The sequence below is a fragment of the Leucoraja erinacea genome, chromosome 24 (assembly GCF_028641065.1).
Source record: "Leucoraja erinacea ecotype New England chromosome 24, Leri_hhj_1, whole genome shotgun sequence".
In the NCBI taxonomy this organism is placed as follows: Eukaryota; Metazoa; Chordata; class Chondrichthyes; order Rajiformes; family Rajidae; genus Leucoraja; species Leucoraja erinaceus.
The window spans coordinates 236,533-261,818 of NC_073400.1; the positions used below are offsets into that span (position 1 = coordinate 236,533).

Genomic DNA, 25,286 nt, shown 5'->3' on the forward strand with positions numbered 1-25,286 from the left:
GGAGTGATTGTGGAGGTGTATAGGGTGTTATTGTGGGTGTGTATGGGGGGTATGATTGTGGGGGGTGTATGAGGTGTGATTGTGGGGGGCAGGGAGTGATTGTGGGGGTGGAGAGTGATTGTGAGGGCGTGTGGCGAGTGACTGTGGTGGGGGAGGGGGGCTTGAGTGTGGAACATACAGAAATTGCCTGCTAACACAATTCTAAACCTTTAATATTCAATTTTAATAGTTTTAAATCAACTTCAAAACTTACAACTGAGGTCGTTCTCTCAATGGTGACAGCCCAAACACGGCGGTAACTGCCACATGCGAAGGGCAGTGGGCAAGGGTTGACACTCTCCCCCAACCTGTCGACAGGGGCACGGCCTCTGATCGAAGGGGAAGTACCCGCCGGACTCGTGGAACTGTGGTCTGGGATTGTGGTCCTCAGACTAAGTGCAGGGGCAGGAAACATTGCAGAGTGAAGCTCTCTTTACCCTGTCTCGTTCACACACTCCCAGGGCACCTTACAGATACAGAGTGAAGCAACTCTACACATCCCTATCACACAGCACCGAGGAAGGCGCACGGGATGATGCGTCCTGTCACATGCCTTTTGCGAGGGAGAGGTTATTCAGGAGAATGGTCAATGATTGGTGGATTGGTCACGTTCCTGATCTCTCACCACCATCTGGAATGTTCCTCATGTCGCACACGGGTCGTTGTCCATCTGTTGTGATACAATTGGAAGCTCTGTTTTGATATAGAGGGGCTTGTCCCCTGCTTATATATAATAATATATATATTCACATCCTCTCGCCTGTGTCCATACACACTCACACACACGGTTTATATAAAATAGACGACCAGAGGAAGTATAAATATATACATGCTCTCGCGGTGGGTCGCTGAGGCAGCGCACACTCACAGTTGGAAAGCGAAGGGTAGCTATCCCCCCCGAGGTCACAGATCCAGGAAGGACAGGCCTTTGGTTCCCTGATGGGAACTGGGTTGGAGAGAGGAATGCATCTGAATGAATGGGAGAGGTGGGAGGGGAGAATGAGAGAGGTGGGTCAGGGGAGAAGTGTGGGAGGTATAGAAATAGAAATTAGGTGCAGAAGTAGGCCATTCGGCCCTTCGAGCCTAATGTATGGGGAGAGGCAGGGGAAAAGGACGAGGATAAGGAAAGGTGGGGGTGGGGGGCGATGGGAAGAGGTGGGGGAGGGGATGTGGAGGAGGGGATTAGGAGAAGGGTTGCGGAGTGGGGGATGGTAGGAATGTAATAGGAGAGAAAGGGGAAGGAGGGAATCACAGCAAAAAAGGTGGAGAAACGGAAAGAGGGAGCAGTGGCTTAGATCAAGGACCCAACTTGATTCCCGGATTCTCCGTCTTCCGACTGTTGAGTGGTGCCGGCTCTTTTCCCACTTCAACACTGATTGGTCACAATTCGAAAGGCACCTGCTGGGTGGATGGGGTCGGTCCAGTCATGTCCACTCTCCTCCCCCTTGTATGCCAGCCTCCCCCGAGCGGTCTTCACTCCAGCCCGGGGTGTGGGCAACACAGATTGTAGGTAGTCCCGGACACAGGTGGAGGTGGGGTACGCTTAGGCAAAGGTCTGCAATGGGTATGGGAGGGGTGCGTAGGAGTGGGTGGGGTGGGTTGGGGTAGTGGGTGAGGGTGCTGGGAAAAGTGGTTGTATCGGGAGGAATGAGGTTGGTGCACATTGATGTGTGTTTATGTTAGTGGTGGATGGGGTGGTGGTTGCTCAAGCGTGGTGTATTGGGGGTTGGGATGTGGGACTCTCAGACATGAGTATGTGGTGGGGGTGGAGTGGAAACCTGGAGAGGTTGGATGAGGGTAGGGTTATGTTAACATGAAGGGCTTGGTCCATCTGTGGCCTGGGTTGTGGAACGAGGGTTGTGTTGGGTGGAGCCATGGTTGGTTTTTTGGGGCGACCCATCAGACGTGAGTCTGCATGCGTTGCTGGAAGGGCCTGCCGTGTTCGGACTGCGAGGATGAGTAGGAGAAACGGGCGGCCCCGCCGAACTTATGAGCGGTGTCGAAGGGGTCGTAGGGTCGGCCATAGACGGCCAGGCCGTAATGCGGGTAGGCGAAGGGCTCGTACGATAGTTGGCTGACTGCGTCGGCGCCGCCCTCGCTGGGAAAGTCGGGCAGTCTTCCGAAAGCCGAGCCCCCGAGTGAGGATACACCTGGAGCCTGGGCGTAGCCGCTGGCGTGTGAAAGACGGGACGGGGGACGTGGGTCGAAGCGCGGCCCCGCGGTTGGTCTGTAGTCAGTGTACAGCAGGGTCCGTGATGCCGGCCGCTCCTCTTGTCCCCGCACGTTGTAGTAACCATTGGTCGGGTCCTGCAGGTGAGGAGGAGGAGGAGGATCAGTCGACAGCTGCCGCAGGACACAACGCGACCGGCCCTCCGACCCATCCCTCAACCCTTTAAGGGCCTGTCCCACCAGCATGCGATTGCATGCGTCTAGCGCGACCAAATGGGCGGAGTTCGCGCTAAGTTCGCGGTAAGTACGCGCAGTTCGCACGTGACATAATTTAAATTGAAATTGGATGTCGCAACGGCATGCCGGGCAGTGACGTCATCGTGTAACGCCACGCGCCAGGCGTAGGCCGTCTAAACGCTGCATACGACATCAAGACGCTGCATACGCCCATCGAGACATTGCATACGGCCTCAATGCAGCTGCGGGCCGACAGGCTGTTGACGCGCAGAATTTTCGTACAGTGCAAGATTTTTGGAGCCCCGCACAACTCCATACACTTCCAAGATCGAAGTGGGACCGGCCCCGCGAGGCCATACGCCTCAAGCGACCACGTTTGGTCACGCTAGTCACATGCAATCGCATGCTGGTGGGACTGGCCCTTTGCAGATCGATCCTTCCTGCCATTCGACTGCTCAACACCCTCCCACCACGCTCCCACGGACACCCCCAGAAACCCACCAGCCCCTCCAAACAAAACAACCATTCAAGGGTCCGAATGTAGTGCGTCAGGCAGCATCTCTGGAGAACAGAGGCAGGCAAGTTGGGAGCAGAACAAAATCTAGCCAGTAATAGGTGGAATACTGGGGTGGGGGGCTTAATTAGCATGGACTAGAGATGAAAAGAAGCCAAGGGTACCAGATATATAGAGAAGTGAAATGTAAAGCCAAAAAGTTGGGGGTGGGGGAAGGTGGAAGAGTGCGGGATAATGGGAGAGATAGTGAGCACCTTGACGGGGGGGGGGTCGTTGGATGTAACATGCAAAAGATGAGTGGGGAAGGATGCGAGGGCGGGTTCCTAAAGTGGGAGAATTCAATGCTTTTTCCCATTGGGTGGTATTCCAAGGGAAATATGAGGTGCTGTTCCCCTAGTTTGCAGGTAGCCTCACTATGGCAACAGAGGCCCAGGACAGAAAGTTTGTTTAAGAAGGAACTGCAGATGCTGGAAAATCGAAGGTAGACAAAAATGCTGGAGAAACTCAGCGGTTGAGGCAGCATCCATGGAGCGAAGGAAATAGGCAACATTTCGGGTCGAGACCCTTCTTCAGACTGATGTGAGGGTGGGGGTCTGAGGGGGGGGTGGGGCGGGAAGAAGATAGGAAGAGACGGAGACAGTGGGTTGATGGAGAGTTGAGGGGAGATCAGGGACTACTTGATTAGAAAAGTCAATGTTCATCCAGCTGGGTTGTAAAGTGGCCAAGCAAAAGATGAGATGCTGCTCCTCCAATTTATGGTGGTCCCCACTCTGTCCTTCCCCTCCCCCAATTTCTCCGTCTACGCCGCATCTGCGCCCAGGATGAGGTGTTCCACACCAGGGCATCAGAGATGTCCTCTTAAATATAGCCAATGAACTGGCCTCAACTACCCTCTGTGGCAGAGAATTCCAATCGCCGGAGAATAAAGAGGAAGGAGATTAGACTTTATTGCCTTCCATCACAGTGAGGGATGTGGAATCCGCTGCGGTGGATGTTTATGTTAACTTTTATGGAGTTATGTGTTTTGTTGCTTTTTTATAGTATGGCTTTATGGTAATTTGATTTTCTCTGTACCTTAATTGGTACATGTGACAATAAACTGACATTTGAAGGAATAAGTGAACAAGAAGTAATGGAGGGAGTTATCTCTAAGGAATGTGGAAACAGGTCAGAACCAGAAAATGTGACAAGTGAGACCTTGTTGCAAGTGACGGAAATGTAGGAGAATGACGATCCCTCGCCTATGCCTGTGTCCTGCAGTTCCATTCTCGCTCTGCCTCCCACCAGATGGAACAAGGATAGAGGATCCCTGGTCCTTACCTTTCACCCAATCAGGTGTCATCTCCAAAACATTATTCTCCAAGATGTCCATCATCTGCATTGTGATCCCACCACTCGTTACGTCTATCCGTCCCCACCCGCCAGAGTGTCACAGCTAGTCTCACCATGCCAGTGACCAGGGTTTGATCCTGGCCTCACCTGTCTGTATGGAGTTTGCACCTTCTCCCTGTGACTGTGTGGGTTTCCTTTGGGTGCTCTGGTTTTCTCCCACATCCCAATGTCATGTGCGTTTGTAGGTTAATTGGCCTCTGCAAATTGCCCCCTGGTGTGTACTGAGTCGATGAGGATTACACAGAACTAGTGTGTGTGTCAATAGTCGGCATACACTTTGTGGACTGATGACCTGTTTCCTTGCTGTATCTCTAAACTAAACTAAATCAATTTCTTCTCGCCATAGAGGCCACTCCTTGGTTGACAGATCCATTCATACCCAACCACCTCCTTCCAAGGTACTTTCTCCTGGCAATCACAGACGATGTAACACCTGTCCCTCGCCTCCACCCAGGGACTCTAATAGCCTTTCCAGGTGAGACCGAGGATTACATGCACCTCATCTTACCTCTTTTGCATCAGTGGGACCAAGAGTAGACCCAGCACGATGGACATGTGTTTGGTCTGACAAGGTCTGCTGGATCCCTCAGTTCAAAAATATTTTAAATCCCCTTCACTTTCACAGAGCAACCTTTCTGTCCTGAGCCTCCTCCATTGCCAGAATGAGACCACAAGCGAACTTGTGGAGCAACACCTCATATTCCTCTTGAGTGGCAACAGTACGAACATTGAATCCTTCAACTTGGGTAATATCGCCCTTTTCCCATCTCTCTTCCCTTTGCCCTCCGCCCACTCATTGGTACCCATTTTCCCCCGCAATTCCCCCCCCCCCCCCCCCCCCCCACCACCACCATATTTTTCCACCAATATTCCCCCATCTGGCTTCACATTTTGCCTTTTGTTTACCCCTCTTCTCCTTATCCAGATCCTTTTGTCTCCTACTTCACTGCTATTTCATTCCCATTTCTCTCCTATGTATTCCTTTCATCTCTTTGCCTTTGCCCAATTATCTGCCAATCAAATCCTCCCCCCTCATCTGGCGTAACCCTGCCTCCATCTCCTTTCCAGCCTTCTTCCGTTACTACAATAGTCTGAAGTAGGGTCCTGACCCAAAATATTATCTATGCGTGTCCTCCAGAGATGTTGCCTAACCCACTGAGTTACTCCAGCACTTTGTGTTCTGAGCAACATTCATCAGTTACTTGTGTCTCCTCAAGGGTCAGACTGCAGGGGTCAGGCAGTGGGTGGTACTGTCCCTAGGAGCGAGTGGGCATGGGCATGAGATATTCCTGTACCTTGAGTTCACTCTCCTCTCGTGTGTCGATGATGTCGGGGCGCAGATCTGACTTCAGATCGATGTCCTCTTTGAATGCCTGGGGAGAGAAGAAAAAGTGGTTGTTGGGTGAGGGTGTTTTGTGTGTGTGTGTGTATCTTTGTTTTTTGTTCGTGTGCATATGTGTATGTGCAGGTATGTCTCTGTGTGCATTTTTCTGTGTGTGTATATCAGTGTGTACTGCTGGTGTGTCTGTGCGTGTCTCTGTGTGAGCTGGTCTCTGTGTTTAATGTTTTTTGTGTGTGCGCGCATGTGAGTCCATGTGTATGGTGTGTGTCTAAGCGTAGGATATCCCCACCTCCACCCCCTTGCACTCCAGGGATGTTAGTTCTCCTCCAGCTGATCAGCACTTGCACTCACTTGGAACTCGTCAGTCTCATCACAATTGCTACTACTACCATGCCCTCATATTCGCCAACCATTTCTGATAACTCTCTCCCTTTCTGGATCTCTCTGTCTCCATCACAGGGCACAGAGTATCCACTGAAAATTAGTACAAACCCACTGATTCGCATTGTTTCCTTCCACCCTGTATTTCATAAGGTATTTTGTCATGCCTTATTCTTGGGGTCTCTGTCTCCAGTGCCTTTATTCTCATGAGGAGGCTTCCCCTCCGACATCTGTGGATCCCACTCTCTCTCTACGTCCCTGGTCTGTTCATTCCTCCATACCGATCCGTACCCCTCCCCTGGCACTTACCTCAGTGAACATAGGAGGTGCAACACCTGGCCGTTCACCTCCTACCTCATCTTCATTTAGGGAACTAAATGGGCTTTCCAGGTGAGGCAGAGATTCACCTGCACTCCTCCAACCTCATCTACTTCATTTGGTATTCTCAAATGTGGTCTACTCTACATCAGCAAGACCAAGTGCAGACTAAGTAATCAGTTCACTGAGCATCTGTGTGTCTACCGTGGCCACCTGTAGTTCCCAGTTGCAAGATTCTAATTCCCACATCAACCTGTCTGGCCTTGGCCTCATTAAAATTCCTCCTCAGAATGAGGCCACACGCAAACTAGAGGAACAGCACCTCATATTCTGCAAAGGGAGTCTATAACCTGATGTTAGAAACATTGAATTATCCACTTTCAGTTCACCTCCACCCTCTGTTATTTCTGCTCAAGTCCTCACACCCAGCCTTATCTTTATCACCTTCCCCCCCTATCCCCTATTACCCAATTTCTTTCCCCTCTCCCCTCCAGGTTGCTTGTGTCCATCACCTACATGCTCCTCATAATGGGTCCCCTAACCCCATCAACCACAATCCTTCCCTTATCTAGATCCACTATTCATCCTTTTTCCAATATGATTCCACCACCTCTAGCCCATTGTTGCCTCCTGGATTTTCTGATAATTGGATATGATGCAACACAAACCTCTTCACTGTATCTCAGTACATAGTTATAGGCATACAGCCCTTAAGCCCAGCTTGCCCACACCAACCATCTAAACTAGTCCCATCTGCCTGCTTTAGGCCCATATTCCTCCAAACCTTTCCTACCATTTACTTGTCAAAAATGTATTTTAAATACTGTTACAGTTTCTGCCTCAATTACTTCCTCCAGCAGCTCATTCCAAATACCTGTGTGAAACTTTGCCCCTCAGATTCTTAATAAATCTTTCCACTAGCTATTAGGAGAATGATCAGGTGAGGATTTTATTAATTGGAGGGCAGGATGAGGGGTGATCTTATATCTTATATCTGCAAAATAGCCAAGGTCAGAAAATGGTTGTTGGATTTGTTGGATATGCAATGGAAGGCATTTAAAGACCAGGAAGGTAGTGCATCTGTGGATAACAAGGGAAATCAGGGATAGTATCAAAACAAAAGATGAAGCATACAAATTAGCCAGAAAAAGCAGCCTACCAGAGGACTGGGAGCAATTCAGAGTCCAGCAGAGGAGGACAAAGGGCTTAATTAGGAAAGAGAAAATAGATTATGAAAGAAAACTGGCAGGGAACATAAAAACTGATTGCAAAAGCTTTTATAGATATGTGAAGAGAAAAATATTATTTAAAACAAATGTAGGTCCCTTGTAGTCAGAAACAGGTGAATTGATCATGGGGGAAAAGGACATGGCAGACCAATTGAATAACTACTTTGGTTCTGTCTTCACTGAGGAAGACATAGATAATCTGCCGGAAATAGCAGGGGGCTGGGGGTCAAATGAGATGGAGAAACTGAGTGAAATCCAGGTTAGCCGGGAAGTTAGTAGTGTTAGGTAAATTGAATGGATTAAAGGCTGCTAAATCACCAGGGCCAGATAGGCTGCATCCCAGAGTGCTTAAGGAAGTAGCCCCAGAAATAGTTGATGCATTAGTGATAATTTTTCAAAACTCTTTAGATTCTGGAGTAGTTCCTGAGAATTGGAGGGTAGCTAATAAAACACCACTTTTTAAAAAGGGAAGCAGAGAGAAAACAGGGAATTACAGACCAGATAGTCTAACATCGGTAGTGGGGAAAATGCTAGTTATTAAAGATGGGATAGCAGCACATTTGGAAAGTGCTGAAGTCATTGGACAAAATTAGCATGGATTTATGAAAGGTAAATCATGTATGACAAATCTTATAGAATTTTTTGAGGATGTAACTAGTAGAGTGGACAAGGGATGTGTTATATCTGGACTTTCAGAAGGCTTTCGACAAGGTCCCACATCAGAAATTAGTTTGCAAACGTAAAGCACATGGTATTGGGGGTTCAGTATTGATGTGGATAGAGAACTGGCTGGCAGACTGGAAGCAAAGAGTAGGAGTAAACAGGTCCTTTTCACAATGGCAGGCAGTGACTAGTGGGGGTACCGCAAGGCTCAGTACTCGGACCTCAGCTGTTTACAATATATATTAATGATTTGGACTAGGGAATTGAATGCAACATCTCCAAGTTTGCTGAAGCTGAAGCTGGGGGGCAGTGTTAGCTGTGAGGAGGATGCTGGGAGAATGCAAGATGACTTGGATAGGTTGGGTGAGTGGGAAAATGCATGGCAGATGCAGTATAATGTGGATAAATGTGAGGTTATCCACTTTGGTAGCAAGAACAGGACAGTAGACTATTATCTAAATGGTGGCTGACTAGGAAAAGGGGAGATGCAGCGAGACCACACCTGGAGTATTGTGTACAGTTTTGGTCTCCTAATCTGAGGAAAGCCATTCTTGCAGTAGAGGGAGTACAGAGAAGGTTCACCAGACTGATTCCTGGGATGGCTGGACTCTCATTTGAAGAAAGACTGGATAGACTCAGCTTGTACTCGCTAGAATTTAGAGGTTTGAGGGGGGATCTTATAGAAACTTACAAAATTCTTAAGGGATTGGACAGGCTAGATGCAAGAAGATTGTTCCCGATGTTGGGGAAGTCCAGAACAAGGGGTCACATTTTAAGGATAAGGAGGAAGTCTTTTAGGACCGTGATGAGTTAAAAAAAAATTCACACGGAGAGTGGTGAATCTGTGGAATTCTCTGCAACAGAAAGTAGTTGAAGCCAGTTCATTGGCTATATTTAAGAGGGAGTTAGATGTGGCCCTTGGGGCAAAAGGGATCAGGGGGTATGGAGAGAAGGCAGGTTCAGGATACTGAGTTGGATGATCAGCCATGATCATATTGAATGGCGGTGCAGGCTCGAAGGGCCGAATGGTCTACTCCTGCACTTATTTTCTATGTCTCTATATTTCTATGTATACAGACCACCAAACAGCAATAGGGAGGTTGGGGATAGCATCAAGCAGGAAATTAAGGATGTGTGTAGCAAAAGTACAGAGGTTATCTTTGGTGACTTTAATCTACATATATATTGGGTCGACCAAATTGGTAGCAGCGCTGAGGAGGAGGATTTCCTAGAATGTATACGGGATGGTTTTTTAAACCAGTATGTCAATGAACTGACTAGAGGGCAGGTCTTCCTATACTGGGTATTGTGTAATGAGGAAGGATTAGTTAGTGATCTTGCTCTGCAGAGCGCCTTGGGCAACAGTGACCATAATATTAGGATGGAGAGTGGCACGGTTAATTCAGAGTCTGGGGTCCTGAACTTAAAGAAAGGAGACTTTGTAGGTGTGAGACAAAAATAGTTCATCCATCTAACGAAAAAATAAAACGGGGTAGGCGGCTCAACTGTGGTTAATGATGGTAATCAAGGATAGTGTTAAATCCAAAGAAGAGCCAAATAAATTGGCCAGGAGAAACAGCAAACCGTAGGACTGGGAGAAATTTAGAATTCAACAGAGGAGAACAAAGGGGTTAATTAAGAGGGGGAAAGAGAGCATGAAAGAAAGCTTGTGGGGAATATAAACGGACTCTAAAAGCTTCTTTGGATATGTAAAAAGAATCTTTAGATAAGTAAAAAGGAAAAGATTAATTAAGACAAATGTAGATCCTTACTGTCAGAGACAGGGGAATTTGAAATGGGAAACGAGGAAATGGCAGAACAGTTAAATGAGTGCATTGGTTCTGTCTTCACGAAGGAAATACTAAGGGACCAAGGGTCAAGTGGGAGGGAATAACTGAAGGGATTCCACATTAGTCAGGAAATTATGTTAGGTAAACTGTTGGGACTTTGGCAGATAAATCCCCAGGGCCTGATGGTCTGCATCGTAGAGTACTCAAGGAGCAGCTGGAGGGTAGCCAATTTAACTTCACTTTTTAAGAATGGAGGGAGAGAGAAAACGGGGAATTGTAGACCAGTTAGCCTTACATTGGTAGTGGGGAAGATGCTTGAATCGGTTATTAAAGATGTTATAGCAGCACATTTGGAAAGCAGTGATGGGATCGGTCAAAGTCAGCATGGAATTATGAAGGGGAAATCATGCTTGATCTTGTGGAATATTTTGAGGATGTAACAAGTAGAATGGAAAAGGGGGAGTCAGTAGATGTGGTGTATCTGGACTTTCAAAAAGCCTTTGACAAGATCCCGCACAAGAGATTAGGGTGCAAAATTAGAGCACATGGTATTGGGGGTAGGGTATTGACGCATAGAGAACTGATGGCAGACAGTAAGCAAAGAGTAGAAATTAATCGGTCATTGTCCTAGAGTGATACATTGTGGAGACAGGCCCTTTGGTCCAACTCGCCCACACCGGCCAACAATGTCCCAGCTACACTGGTCCCACTTGTCTGCGTTTTGTACATATCCCTCCAAACCTGTCCCTATCCATGTACCTATCTAACTGTTTCTTAAATGATGGGATAGTCCCAGCCGAAACTACCTCCTCTGGCAGCTTGTGGATAAATGTGAGGTTATCCACTTTTGTAGCAAGAACAGGAAGGCAGATTATTATCTGAATGGTTAAGAAAGAACTGCAGATGCTGGAAAAATCAAATGTAGACAAAAATGCTGGAGAAATTCAGTGGGTGAGGCAGCATCTATGGAGTGAAGGGACATGTGACGTTTCGGGTTGAGACCCTTCTTCAGACTGACGTGGAGGTGAGGGGGGGGGGGGGGCAAGAAGAAGAAAGGAAGAGGCGGAGACAGTAGGCGGAGACGGTAGGCGGAGGCAGAATGGTGTCAGATTAGAAAAAAGGGGAGGTGCAACGAGACCTGGGTAAAACTTGTACATCAGTCACTGAAAGTATGCATGTTGGTGGTACAGTAGGCAGTGAAGAAAGCTAATGGCATGTTGGGCTTCATTGCGAGATAAAGGAGCAAAGAAGTCCTACTGCAGGGCCCTGGTGAGACCGCACCTGGAGTATTGTGTGCAATTTTGGTCTCCTAATTTGAGGAAGGACACATTGCGATTGAGGGAGTGCAGCATAGGTTCACCAGGTTAATTCCCGGAATGGCGGGACTGACATATGATAAAAGAATGGGTTGACTGGGTTTGTATTCACGGGAATTTAGAAGGATGAGTGGGTATCTTATAGAAACATATAAAATTCTAGATTATAAAGCATGAGGTCTTATAATCTTTATAGATTTTAGATTTTAAAGGATGAGGTCATGGAGTACATAGAAGTTCACGATAAAATAGGTCGGTCAGTATGGCTTTGTGAAGGGGAGGTCTTGCTTGCAAAATTTGACAAAATTCTTTGAAGATGTAAATAGCAGGACAGACAAAGGAGAGTCAGTAGATGTTGTTTACTTAGATTTTCAGAGAGCCTTTGATAAGGTGCCACACATTTAGGCTGCTAAGGAAAAGCCCATGGTATCAAAGGGAAGATACTAGCATGGATAGCAGGTTGGCTGGATGGCTGAAGACAACGAGTGGCAATCATCCAAGGCTTTTTCTGGATGGCTGCCAGTGACTAGTGGAGTTATTAGGGTAGGTGCTGGGGCCGCTACTCTTCACATTCTATATGAATGATTTGGACGAGAGGATTGAAGGCTTTGTGGATACGAAAATTGGTGGAGAGGCCGGTAGTGTGCAGAAAGCAGGGACTCTGCAGAAAGACTTGGACAGGTTGAGTGAGTGGGCAGAGAAGTGGCAGATGGAATATGGTGTTGCAAAGTGTGGAGTCATGCATTTTGGCCATCAAAACAAAGGCGCAGACTATTTGCCAAATAGGGTGAAAATCCAGAAATCCAGAGTTGCAAATGGAACTTGGGAGTGCTGGTGCAGGATTACCAAAACGTTAATCTGCAAGTCGATCGGTAGTAATAAAAGCAAACTAAATGCTAGCATTTATTTCAAGAGAGCTTGTATACATAAACAGGGATGGAATTATGAGGCTCCATAAGGCGCTGGAAAGGCTGCATTTGGAATATTGTGAGCAATTTTGGGAATCATATCTGAGGAAGGATGTGCTGGCTCTGGGGAGGGTCCAGAGGAAGTTTACAAGAATGATCCAAGGGATGAGTATGTTAACCTATTATGAGCGTTTGTCAGCGCTGGGCATGTACTCGGACTTTCAAAGAATGAGCGGGACCCATTGAAACATACAGAACAGTGAAAGGCTTGGATAGAGTGGATGTAGAGAGGATGTTTCCATTAGTGGGAGAGTCCAGAACTAGAGGTCATAGTGTCAGAATTAACAGATAATTTTTTAGGAAGGAGATGAGGAGAAATTTATATAGTCAGGTGGTGAGTCTGTGGAATTCTTTGCCGCAGAATGCTGTGGAGGCCAAGTCAGTGGATATTTTTAAGGCAGAGATAGATAGATTCTTGATTAGTATGGGTGTCAGAGGTTATGAGGAGAAGACAGGAGAATGAGGTTAGGAGGGAGAGATGGATCAGCCATGATTAAATGGCGGAGTAGACTTGATGGGCTGAATGGCATAATTTTACTCCTATTCCTTATGATGGGCTATGGGCCAAATGCAGGCAAATAGGACTAGCCCAGAATTCCAATTTGTTAATCATGAACGAGCTGGATGTGTTTTACATGCTGTTTAGCTCTATAACTATCAGCCCCAGTACCTCTGGGAAGAGAATTGTAAAGGTTCCTTAACCTCCATCACCCCTTCCGATGAAGACATTTCTCCCCTCCTCCATCCTGAATCGTAGACTGACCCTCACTCTTGGTGGAGACTCCTGGTTCTTGAAACCCCAGCCTGGGATTGGAGGCGTGGCTGAGGAAGAAGTCTGGCACTCACTACCCGACAGGTGGCAGAGGCATGGACCCTCTTCTTTGTGAAACAGGATGAGGGGTGTTTGAAGACTCTAGGTGACTAATTTTTAGTTAGGTTTAGAGATAGAAATGCGGAAACAAGCCCTTCAGCCCACCGACTCTGCACCAACCAGCGATTCCCGCAGACTAACACTATCCTACACACTAGGGATAATTTACATTTATAGCAAGCCAATTAACCTACAAGCCTGTACGTCTTTGGAGTGTGGGAGGAAACCGAAGATGCCGGAAAAAACCCACGCAGGAAACGGACAGAACATACAAACTCTGTACAGGCAAGCACTCGTTGTCAGGTTCAAACCCGGGTCTATGCCGCTGTGAGGCAGCAACTCTACCACTGCACCACCATGCTGCCCAGAATCCTAGCCTTTCACTATTCTGCTTGTAGCTTTATTTAAGATGGTCAGCATGGATATGACAGAGAATTACAGGCCGGTAACCCAGAGATAAGTCTTTGGAAAGTTGTTGGAGTAGATTCATAGGGACCAGATCTACCATAATTTGAACAGGCACAGATTGATCAGGAATAATCAGCATAGGCTTTGCATGTAAAATCATGTCTCACACATCTGGTAGAGTTTTTCAAGAGATCACCAAGAGAATTAATGAAGAGACGGCAGTGGACATTGTCCATATGGACTTTAACAAGTGCTTTGACAAGGTCCAGCATGGTTGGCAAGTTTCAAAGGTTAGATCGCATTGAATCAAAGGTGAGCCAGCCAATTGGATTCAAAATTAGCTTTGAGGAAAGATTCAAAGAATATTGTGGTGGGTTCTTTGTCTGACGGGGTACCTGTGACCAGTGGAGTTTTGCAAGGGATGGTGCTGTTTGTTAAATACATTAAATAATTAGATGACAATGTAATTAACATTGGTAGCACATTTGCAGATGACACCCACATTTATGGTAAAGTGGATAGTGAGGAAGGATATCTAAGTTTATAACAAGATCCAGATTAGCTGGGAAGGTGGGCCAAAAAATGGCAAATGAAATTCAACTCTGGCAACTATGAGGTGATGCAATTCGATATGTCAAACCAGGGCAGGACTTGCACAGTAAATGGCAGAGCCCTGGAAATTGTTGCGGAACAGAGAGATCCGGGAGTACTGGTGCATGGTTCCCTATATTCACAATACCATTAGTTCAATATCATTCTGGAGAGGGTCAGAACTGAGATTTTTGATTGGAGAAAGGCTAACTTTCAGGAGATACGAAAGGATTTAAAAGGAGTGAATTGGGACATTTTATGAGAAGGATGTAATAGAGAAATGGAGGACATTTAAAGGTGAAATGAGTACAGAATCTTTATGTCCCTATTCGGATGAAAGGAAAGAGTAATAATTGGAAAGAGCCATGGTTTTCAAGGGAAATTGGACACGGTTCGGAAAAAGAGAGAGATCTACAAAAATTATAGGCAGCATGGAGTAAATGAGGCGCTTGAGGAGTATAATGAATGTAACAAGAATCTTAAGAAATAAATTAGAAAAGCTAAAAGAGATGAGGTTGCTTTGGCAAGTAAGGTGAAAGTAAATCCAAAGGGTTTCTACAGCTATGTTAATAGCAAAAGAATAATAAGGGATAAAATTGGTCCTTTAGATAGTCAGAGTGGACAGCTATCTGCAGAACCAAAAGAGATGGGGAAGATATTGAACAATTGATTTTCTTCGGTATTCACCAAGGAGAAGGATATTGAATTATGTTAGGTAAGGGAAACAAGTAGAGTAGCTATGGAAACTATGAGGATCAAAGAAGAGGAAGTACTGACACTTTTGAAAGATATAAATGTGGATAAGTCTCCAGGTCCTGACAAGATATTGCCTAGGACATTGAGGGAAGTTAATATGTAGAAATAGCAGAGGCTATGACAGAAATATTTCAAATGTCATTAGAAACGGGAATGGTGCTGGAGGATTGACGTACTGCGCATGTTGTTCCATTGTTTAAAAAGGGTTCTAAGAGTAAACCTAGCAATTATAGACCTGTTAGTTTGACGTCAGTGGTGGGCAGATTAATGGAAAGGATACTTAGAAATAATATATATAATCATCTGGATAAACAGGGTCTGATTAGGAACAGTCAACATGGATTTGTGCCCGGAAGGTCATGTTTGACTAAGCTTCTTGAATTTTTTGAAGAGGTTACTTGGGAAATTGATGAGGGTAAAGCAGTGGATGTTGTGTATATGGACTTCAGTTAGGCCTTTGACAAGGTTCCACATGGAAGGTTGGTTAAGAAGGTTCAATTGTTGGGTATTAATGGTGGAGTAGCAAGATGGATTCAACAGTGGCTGAATGGGAGATGCCAGAGAGTAATGGTGGATAAATGTTTGTCAGGTTGGAGGCCGGTGACTAGTGGGGTGCCTCAGGGATCTGTGTTGTGTCCACTGTTTGTCATATACATCAATGATCTGGATGATGGTGTGGTAAATTGGATTAGTAAGTATGCAGACAATACTAAGATAGGTGGTGTTGTGGATAATGAAGTAGATTTTCAAAGTCTGCAAGAGACTTAGGCCATTTGAAAGAGTGGGCTGAAAGATGGCAGATGGAGTTTAATGCTGATCAGTGTGAGATGCTACATGTTGGCAGGACAAATCAAAATAGGATGTACATGGTAAACGGTAACGAATTGTGGAATGTAGGTGAACAGAGGGATCTAGGAATAACTGGGCATAGTTCCCTGAAGGTGGAATCTCATGTAGATACGGTGGTAAAGAAAGTTTTTGGTGTGCTGGCCTTTATAAATCAGAACATTGAGTATAGAAGTTGGGATGTAATGTTAAAATTGTACAAGGCATTGGTGAGGCCAATTCTGGAGTATGGTGTACAATTTTGGTCGTCAAATTATAGGAAAGATGTCAACAAAATCGAGAGTACAGAGGAGATTTACTAGAATGTTGCCTGGGTTTCAAGACCTAAGTTACAGAGAAAGGTTGAAAGATAGAAACATAGAACATAGGTGCAGGAGTAGGCCATTCGGCCCTTCGAGCCTGCAAATCTTCTCAAGCTAACATTGGACTTAATTGGAATTGTGTAGAAAGCTGAGGGGGGTGATGTTTAAAGGAGATGTGTGAGGCAAGTTTTTCTTGCACAGCTGTAGGTGTGTTGGCAGGGAAGGTGGTGGAAGCAGATACAATAGTAATATTTTAAAAATACATGTACAGACAGGGAGCAGACCATGTCCAGTCAGATGGATGAGTTAGGCTGACATCATGGTCGGTGCAGACACAATGGGACCTGCAATGTAAATAGATGTTCTACAATATATGAGAAATATATGTTCTACAATATAAATTGTCATTTCTGGTTAGTCTCTAAACTATGTCCAAAATCCAAATCTTTGCTGTCCCTTTAGGAAGAATCAGTGTTGTGTTGAAAGGAAGGGTGTGTAAGCAATGTGGCCCTTCAAGCCCACTCAACCCCTCAGTATGACCATGGCTGATCATCCAGATTGAGTCCCCAGTTGGGGGACTCCCCATACCTTTCTCCCCATACCTCTTGGTCCCTCTAGCTACAAGAACAATATTTAACTCATGAGTATATTCAACGATCTGATTTCAATTGCATTCCATGATAGAGAATTCCTCAGGTTCACCACTCTGGATGAAGAGATTTCTCCCCCTTTGAGTTCTACATGACCTCACCTTATCCTCGCACCGTGATCCTGGTCCTGAAACTCCCCAGCATCAGGAACATCTTACCTCCAATCTTTCCAGTCCTGTTACAACTTCTAAATGTAGGTTTCTATAAAATTATCATTCCTTCCAAACTCCAGTGACTATTGACCAGATTGCTCTTCATACGTCATCCCTGCCATCCCTACAGTTAATCTGCTGCACTTCTGATGTGTTCTCTGCATAGCAAAAATATCCTTCCTTAAGGAAAAGTGGGCTCCTTCCATCTGCTTTAACCAAACTATGATACTTTATAGTCCCCATTCCCATCACCTGGATGTAGATTGCCAGTGTGTTTGTCAAATCTTCAATTGAGTTCAGATTTTTAAAATCCACTTCTGGAGTCATATAACACAGAAACAGGCCCTTTGTGCCCAACACGTCCACGTCAACCATCAACTGATCCCATTTGCCAGCATTTGCCTGTAGCTTACAGAGGTTCCTAAGTCCAAAGGGTTGAGGTTTGTAAATGGTGTGAGAGTATCTGTGTTGGGGGCAGTGTGTTAAAATGTCTCAGTAACTCTTTGGTCGCCAAATTATAGGAAAGATGTCAACAAAATCGAGAGTACAGAGGAGATTTACTAGAATGTTGCCTGGATTTCAAGACCTAAGTTACAGAGAAAGGTTGAAAGAAAACATAGAAACATAGAACATAGGTGCAGGAGTAGGCCATTCGGCCCTTCGAGCCTGCAATTCAATATGATCATGGCTGATCATCCAACTCAGTATCCTGTACCTGCCTTCTCTCCATACCCCCTGATCCCTTTAGCCACAAGGGCCACATCTAACTCCCTCTTAAATATCGCTAATGAACTGGCCTCAACTACCTTCTGTGGCAGAGAGCTCCAGAGATTCACCACTCTCTGTGTGAAAAATGTTTTTCTCATCTTGGTCCTAAAGGATTTCCCCTCTATCCTTAAGCTGTGACCCATTGTCCTGGACTTCCCCAACATCGGGAACAATCTTCCTGCATTTAGCTTGAACAAGATAGGTCTTTATTCTTTGGAGCACAGAAGGTTAAGGCTGGACTTGATAGAGGTCTTTAAAATTATGAGAGGGATAGACAGAGTTGACGTGGATAAGCTTTTTCCATTGAGAGTAGGGAAGATTCAAACAAGAGGATATGATTTGAGAATTAAGTGACAAAAGTTTAGGGGTAACATGAGGGGGAACTTCTTTACTCAGAGAGTGGTAGCTGTGTGGAATGAGCTTCCAGTGGAAGTGGTGGAGGCAGGTTCGATTTTATAATTTAAAAATAAATTGGATAGGTACATGGATGGGAAAGGAATGGAGGGTTATGGTCTGAGTGCAGGCAGATGGGACCAGGCGAGAGTAAGTGTTCGGCACGGACTAGAAGAGCCGAGATGGCCTGTTTCCGTGCGGTAATTGTTATATGGTTATATGGTTAAACGTGAGTAGTTAGGTGGATATTGTGGTCCGTAAGGCATTTGGCATGCTTGCCTTCAGTTAGGTGGGGATTGAATATAAATGATGGCACATTTGACTATTTCACCAAACACATGTGCTCTGTCCACCAAGGACAGTTTCTGTTGTTAAAAATTCCTTCAGTGAGAGCAGCACAGTGGCACAGTAATAGAGGCACTGCCTTACAGCACCAGAGACTTGCGTTCGACCCTGACCATGAATGCTGTCTGTACGGAGTCTCCCGAAGATAGACATAAAGTGCTGGAGTAACTCAGGGGGACAGACAGCATCTCTGGAGAAAAGGAATTCCTTCCCTCCAGAGATGCTGCCTGTCCCACTGAGTTACTCCAACATTTTATGTTTATCTTTGGTTTAAACCAACATCTGCAGTTCCTTCCTACACATTGATGACTTTGTGGGTTTTCTCCAGGGGCTCTGGTTTCCTCCCACATTCCAAAGACCTACAGGTTTGTAGGTTAATTGGCTTCAGTAAATTGTACCTCGTGTGTAGGATAGTGCGAGTGTACAGTGATCGCTGGTCAGCACAAAGGGCTTGTTTCCACGCTGAATCTCTAAGGTCTAAAATCGAAAGACTGCTGGAGCTGCTAACCGTTAACTCCCCTTCCCATTCCCACATCAATCTTTCAGCCCTTAGTACCCCTCATTGCCACTGTGAGGCTGCATACAATCTGAAAGAATAGCACCTCATATTTTGCTGGATAATATGAACATTCTATTCTGTAATTTTAAAGAATCCCCCCCTCTCTCTGCTGTGTCCATCCCCCGGTGGGCACTCATATTTCCACTATCTCAGTCACCTTGCTCCTTTTCCCCCCATCACTCCTCTCCCATGCCCTCATCCCATAATCAATTTGTCCTCTCTTTCCCCGCTCGACTATCCCATTCCACTCACATCCCTCCCTCCAGCTTTACATTTAACTCCTTCTCGTCTTTCCTTATCTGTCACCTCTTTGCCCCCTTTTCACCTCAAGCTTTTGTCACTATTTCCACTCATCTGCCAATCACCCTGCCTTCCCAACTTTCTTTTCCAGATTGCGCTTTTCCAACTCCATCTAAGGAAGGGTTCAGACTCAAAACGTCATCTGCTCTCCTTTCCCTCACAGATGATGTCTGACCCGTTGAGTTCCTCGAGCACTCTGTGTTTTGCTCCAGATTCTAGCACCTGCAGTCCCTTGTATCTCCTTTAGCAAATCACAGTGCAGCTATACGTCACTAGTGAGCCACACTTGGAGTACTACGTACAGTTCTGGTTGCCCAGTTGTCGGAAGGATGTAATTTAGTTCAAAAGTGTGCAGATGAGATTCACGAGGATGTTACTTGGACTTGCGGGCTTGAGTGAAAGGGAGAGATTTGTTAGGTGTGAACTTTGTTTTGGAGCACGGGAGGCTGAACCTTATTGAAGTGTACAAGATCATGAGGGGCATGAATAAAGTGAGTGCTAACTATTTTCCCCAGCGTAGAGGATTCTACAACTAGGTAGTGTGGGCTTAAACTGTCAGTGGAACAAGCTGACAGTGGAAGCTTTAGAACCCATAGAAGCAGATATAATTATGACATTTATAAGACATTTGGACAGATCAATTAAATCAAATCAAAGTAGGATTTACTCCCATTTGGAAGAGAATGGGCTAAATAGGGATAGCTGCTCACTGTACATGGCAGGTTGTGCCTCACTAACTTGATTGAGTTTTCGAGGAGGTAACGAAAAGATTGATGAAGGTAGGACGGTGGAACATGTATACAGATTTTAGTAAGGCTTTGGATAAGGTCCCTCATGGTTGGCTGATCCAGAAGATTAAGATGTGCGGGATTCACGGCGACTTGGTCACATGGATTCAGCACTTGCTAATTCATTGGAGACCGAGGGTTCTAGAGGAAGGTGGATATTCTGGCTGGAGATCTGTGACCAACGGGGTTCCACAAAGGTCTGTGCTGGGACCTCTGTTGTTTGCGATATATGTAAATGACCTTGACGCAAATATAGATGGGTTGGAGAGTAGGTTACATAGAAACATAGAAACATAGAAATTAGGTGCAGGAGTAGGCCATTCGGCCCTTCGAGCCTGCACCGCCATTCAATATGATCATGGCTGATCACACAACTCAGTATCCTGTACCTGCCTTCTCTCCATACCCCCTGATCCCCTTAGCCACAAGGGCCACATCTAACTCCCTCTTAAATATAGCCAATGAACTGGCCTCAACTACCCTCTGTGGCAGAGAGTTCCAGGGATTCACCACTCTCTGTGTGAAAAAAGTTCTTCTCATCTCGGGTTTTAAAGGATTTCCCCCTTATCCTTAAGCTGTGACCCCTTGTCCTGGACTTCCCTAACATCGGGAACAATCTTCCTGCATCTAGCCTGTCCATCAGGTTTGCTGATGACATCAAAATTGGAGATTTGCAGAAAGCGAGGAATGGTTTCAGAAGATAGAGTGAGATATAGATCGGCAACAGAAATGGGCGAAGGAATGGCACATTAAGTTTAACCCGAGCAAGTGTGAGGTGTTTTATTGTGTGGGATTGAGTGTAAAGAGCGAGTTACTGGCATGATTTGGAACAGCATTGATGTTCCCAGGGATCGTGGAGTCCAAGGTCATAGCTCACTGAGGGTGCCAGCATAACTAAATAGGGTGGTTAAGAAGGTTATGGCACGGCTGCCTTCATTGCAACGATCATTGCAAATAAGACTCAGGAAGTCATGATGCATCTCTATTGGTTAAGGCTGCATTAGGCGTTTTGCATGTAATTCTGGTCACCCCATTACTGGGAACACGTGGAGATTTTGAAAGGGTGCAGAGGAGGTTTACCAGAATGCTGTCTGGATTAGAGGGTTTCAACTATAGGGACAGGTTGGATAGACTTGGATTGTTTTCTCTGGAACATCGGTACTTGAGGGGAGACTTACCTATCCTTTAGTTAAGTAATATATAAAACTAGACCAAGTGGGACCCGTTGGGTCCCATTCTCACACGGGAGGCCTGGTCCCCGAACGAGATATTCCACCTCCACCAATTCCAATATTCCATCACTCACGCGTAGCCCCCAAGTACGCAGGCGTGGGTGACGGGTTCCCGTTGTGATGCCCCAGATCTCCCCTCCTCCCCTCAACCCCCCCCCCCCCCCCAACACTCTGCCCCTTGCCTTTCTCCCCCCACCACGCATTCACTCCATCCGCTCCTCAAAGCACCTACCCCCTATCCACTCTTAGCGGCTCTTCAGTGGTGCCACCATTCCCTCCAATTCGGTTCCCATTGTAACATAGAGCATGCAGGTATTACTGCACATGTGCAACTGATGGGCACGGCAAGTGGAAATAGGATTTATTAAAGCTTAAAATGTGAATAAGTCTTAAAATATACCAACAAATTAAACAGTTCATTCTTTCTTGCAGCGTCTCTTGTTGCATTGTGCAGCCTGGGGAGGGGGTCGGGTTCATGTGTGGGCTGTCGGAGGTCAGTGGGGGGAGCATCCTGCAGCCTGGGGAGGGTCACAGCTACAGGCTGGGCTGTCGGGGGCCAGTAGGGGAGAGTGTAGCGTCCTACAGCCGGGGAAGGAGGTTGGCTTCAGGCGGTGGCCAGCTGGGGTGGGCTTTCTGGAGGCCTACTATGGGTGTTGTGGGCCGAATGGAATGGTTTCCAGAGGGCTAGTATGGACATTGTGGGACGAATGGATTCTTAGACTCACAGTTTACTCACTCACGACTGGTGGACTCACAGTTCCCTTATACATGGCTGGTGGACTCACTGTTCATTCTTCTGCCATTTCCTTGTTGCACATAATAATTTCACCCATGTCTGCCTTCAAGGGACCCACATTTGACTGCTACTCTTTTTCCTTAACTTACATAAAGAAGCTTATAGTCCTTCTTTATATTCCTGGCCAGCTTCCCTTCGTACTTCTTCTTTTCAGCCCATATTGTCCGTTTTGTTTCCTTCTGTTGTCCTATGAAATGTTCCCAATCCTCTATCTTTCGGCTACTCTTTGCTGTGTCTTTTCTTTTAGTTTTATTCTATCCCTAACTTCTCTTGTCAGCCTCCTACTCCCCTTAGAATCTTTCTTCCTTTTTGGAATGAAATAACCATATAACCATATAACAATTACAGCACGGAAACAGGCCATCTCGGCCCTACAAGTCCGTGCCGAACAAATTTTGTTCCCCTTAGTCCCACCTGCCTGCACTCGTACCATAACCCTCCATTCCCTTCTCATCCATATGCCTATCCAATTTATTTTTAAATGATACCAATGAACCTGCCTCCACCACTTCCACTGGGAGCTCATTCCACACCGCCACCACTCTCTGCGTAAAGAAGTTCCCCCTCATATTACCCCTAAACTTCTGTCCCTTAATTCTGAAGTCATGTCCTCTTGTTTGAATCTTCCCTATTCTCAAAGGGAAAAGCTTGTCCACATCAACTCTGTCTATCCCTCTCATCATTTTAAAGACCTCTATCAGGTCCCCCCTTAACCTTCTGTGCTCCAGAGAATAAAGACCTAACTTATTCAACCTATCTCTGTAACTTAGTTGTTGAAACCCAGGCAACATTTTAGTAAATCTCCTCTGTACTCTCTCTATTTTGTTGACATCCTTCCTATAATTTGGCGACCAAAATTGTACACCATACTCCAGATTTGGTCTCACCAATGCCTTGTACAATTTTAACATTACATCCCAGCTTCTATACTCAATGCTCCGATTTATAAAGGCTAGCATACCAAAAGCTTTCTTTACCACCCTATCTATATGAGATTCCACCTTCAAGGAACTATGCACGGTTATACCCAGATCCCTCTGTTCAACTGTATTCTTCAATTCCCTACCATTTACCATGTACGTCCTATTTTGATTTGTCCTGCCAAGGTGTAGCACCTCACATTTATCAGCATTAAACTCCATCTGCCATCTTTCAGCCCATTTTTCCAAATGGCCTAAATAACTCTGTAGACTTTGGAAATCCTCTTCATTATCCACAACACCCCATATCTTGGTATCATCTGCATACTTACTAATCCAATTTACCACACCTTCATCCAGATCCGGAAATGATCCTACATCTTCCGGATTATGCCCAAAAATTCCTGCCATTGCTGTTCCACTGTCATTCCTGCTAGGATCCCTTTCCAGTCTACCTTGGCCAGCTCCCCTGTCATGCCTTCATAGTCCCTTTGTTCAACTGCATCACAGACACTTCCGATTTAACCTTCTCAAATTGCAGATTAAAACTAATCATATTATGATCACTACCTCCAAGCGGTTCCTTTACCACGAGTTCTCGTATCATATCTGGTTCATTGGACAACACTAAATCCCGAGTTGCCCTTTCTCTGGTTGGCTCCATTACAAGCTGCTCCAAGAATCCCTTAGAGGCATTGTACAAACTTTCTTTCTTGGGGTCCTGAAACAACCTGATTTTCCCAGTCTACCTGCATATTGAAATCCCCATATATGAGAGTGGCATGCAAGTGTATATTAAGTAGCCGTATACAGAAAATGGAGGGATATAGATCACTCACAGGCGGAGGAGATTAGATTAACGTGGCATCATGTTCGGCATGAACATAGTGGGCCAAGAAGCCTATTCCTGTGCTGTGCTTTTCTATGTTCTATGTAAGGGATTAATTAAGTGGGCATCATTTTCACCATAGACATTGTGGACCAAAGTTTATTTTCCTGTGCTACGTTCATTGTTGCACATGTTCTACTTCTTCCCTTCCCACCATCACCAAACATTTGCATGTCTTCCAACCCAGTGAACTGCATTCATAGTCTATACTGGTATCTCCTTCACACTGGACGCACCGAGCACATGGGGGCAACAGCTCTGTGGACCACTGCAGGAAATGCCTGCCTGTTGACACACAAACACATACACGTTCGTACCGTGTACACAGCTTTCATGACACGAGTGGCTGTGGAAATGCTGGAGTCATCTTCTTCAAGTTCCTTGCTGCTCAGTGGATCCTCTTTGTTCACCGTCTCCACTTTAATATCATGTTTCCCCAGGGTCACATCTTTCCGACCTGGACAAGAAAAGAAAGCACAGCATAGATAAAAAATGAAAGTCCCATCACACTCTCTCAGGACGCGGGTCAGAAACAGAGTGAAGCTACCACGTCTCATAACGCTTTCCGAGAGCACAGGCCAGACACAAAGTGAAGATCTCTCTGCGCTCTTCAGTCACAGCAGCCCAGTGTCAATTACCAAGAGCAGCTCCCTCAGTGAGCTAGGAAGCGTGAAACAAAATCAGAAGGATTTGTTCTTGGAAAGAACTAAATAGTGGTGAGACTTTGGAAGTCGGCATAACACTGGACCACAAAAGCTTTCTCTTCGAGGAATTTTCCATTTGCAACATTTTTCACTGTTTTTAAGTATCAAGGGCGCAGCAGTGGCTGGTGGATTGCTGAGCTGAACTTCGGAAACAGAGGAATTATAAAGATAAAAAATAGGGCATTCCTTGATATCTGAAGAAAATTACTCTTAATGCCTTTTTCAACTGCATGTTCAGTGCAGTGCTTTATGAACAGCGAATTGCATGTAAATTTGCAGTAACAGCAGTGATCATAGCTTCTGCAAGTACTGCTTATTAGTGTCAGATCAGTCTTCAAAGCACCATAAAGCCCCTGTCCCACTTAGATTTTTTTGGTGACTACAGGCGACTAGCCTGCCGCCACATGGTCACGTGTTGACGCCTGTATGGTCGTAAATAGTCTCCTCAATTCACCTAAAGAGTCGTACCGTTTTTCTGGTCGCCGCTGGATTTTGAAATGTTCAAAACTTTTCGGTGACTGTGGGCTCGACGTAGCTTGCCTTCTCCTGTCGTAGATGCTGTCATAGGTTGTCGCCAGGATGACGCAGGTTGTCGGCAGGTGACGTTGGTTGGCGCGAGGTGCTGACTTCGGCGAATTCCCATTGGCGACTACCTACG

The 25,286-nt window shown here is 45.8% G+C and overlaps 1 protein-coding gene across 1 annotated transcript in view; it reads right to left on the reverse strand.

The window, feature by feature from the left end:
• Positions 1–205: 205 nt before the first annotated feature.
• Positions 206–25,286, reverse strand: part of LOC129708545 (kin of IRRE-like protein 1) — a 159,502-nt gene continuing 134,421 nt past the window's right edge. The window contains exons 13-15 of the mRNA XM_055654346.1: positions 24,242–24,381; positions 5,647–5,724; positions 206–2,346 (exon numbers count right to left, since the gene is read on the reverse strand). Coding sequence (XP_055510321.1) covers positions 1,939–2,346; positions 5,647–5,724; positions 24,242–24,381 — 626 coding nt within the window. The 3' untranslated portion in view covers positions 206–1,938. The remainder of the gene's footprint in view (positions 2,347–5,646; positions 5,725–24,241; positions 24,382–25,286) is intronic.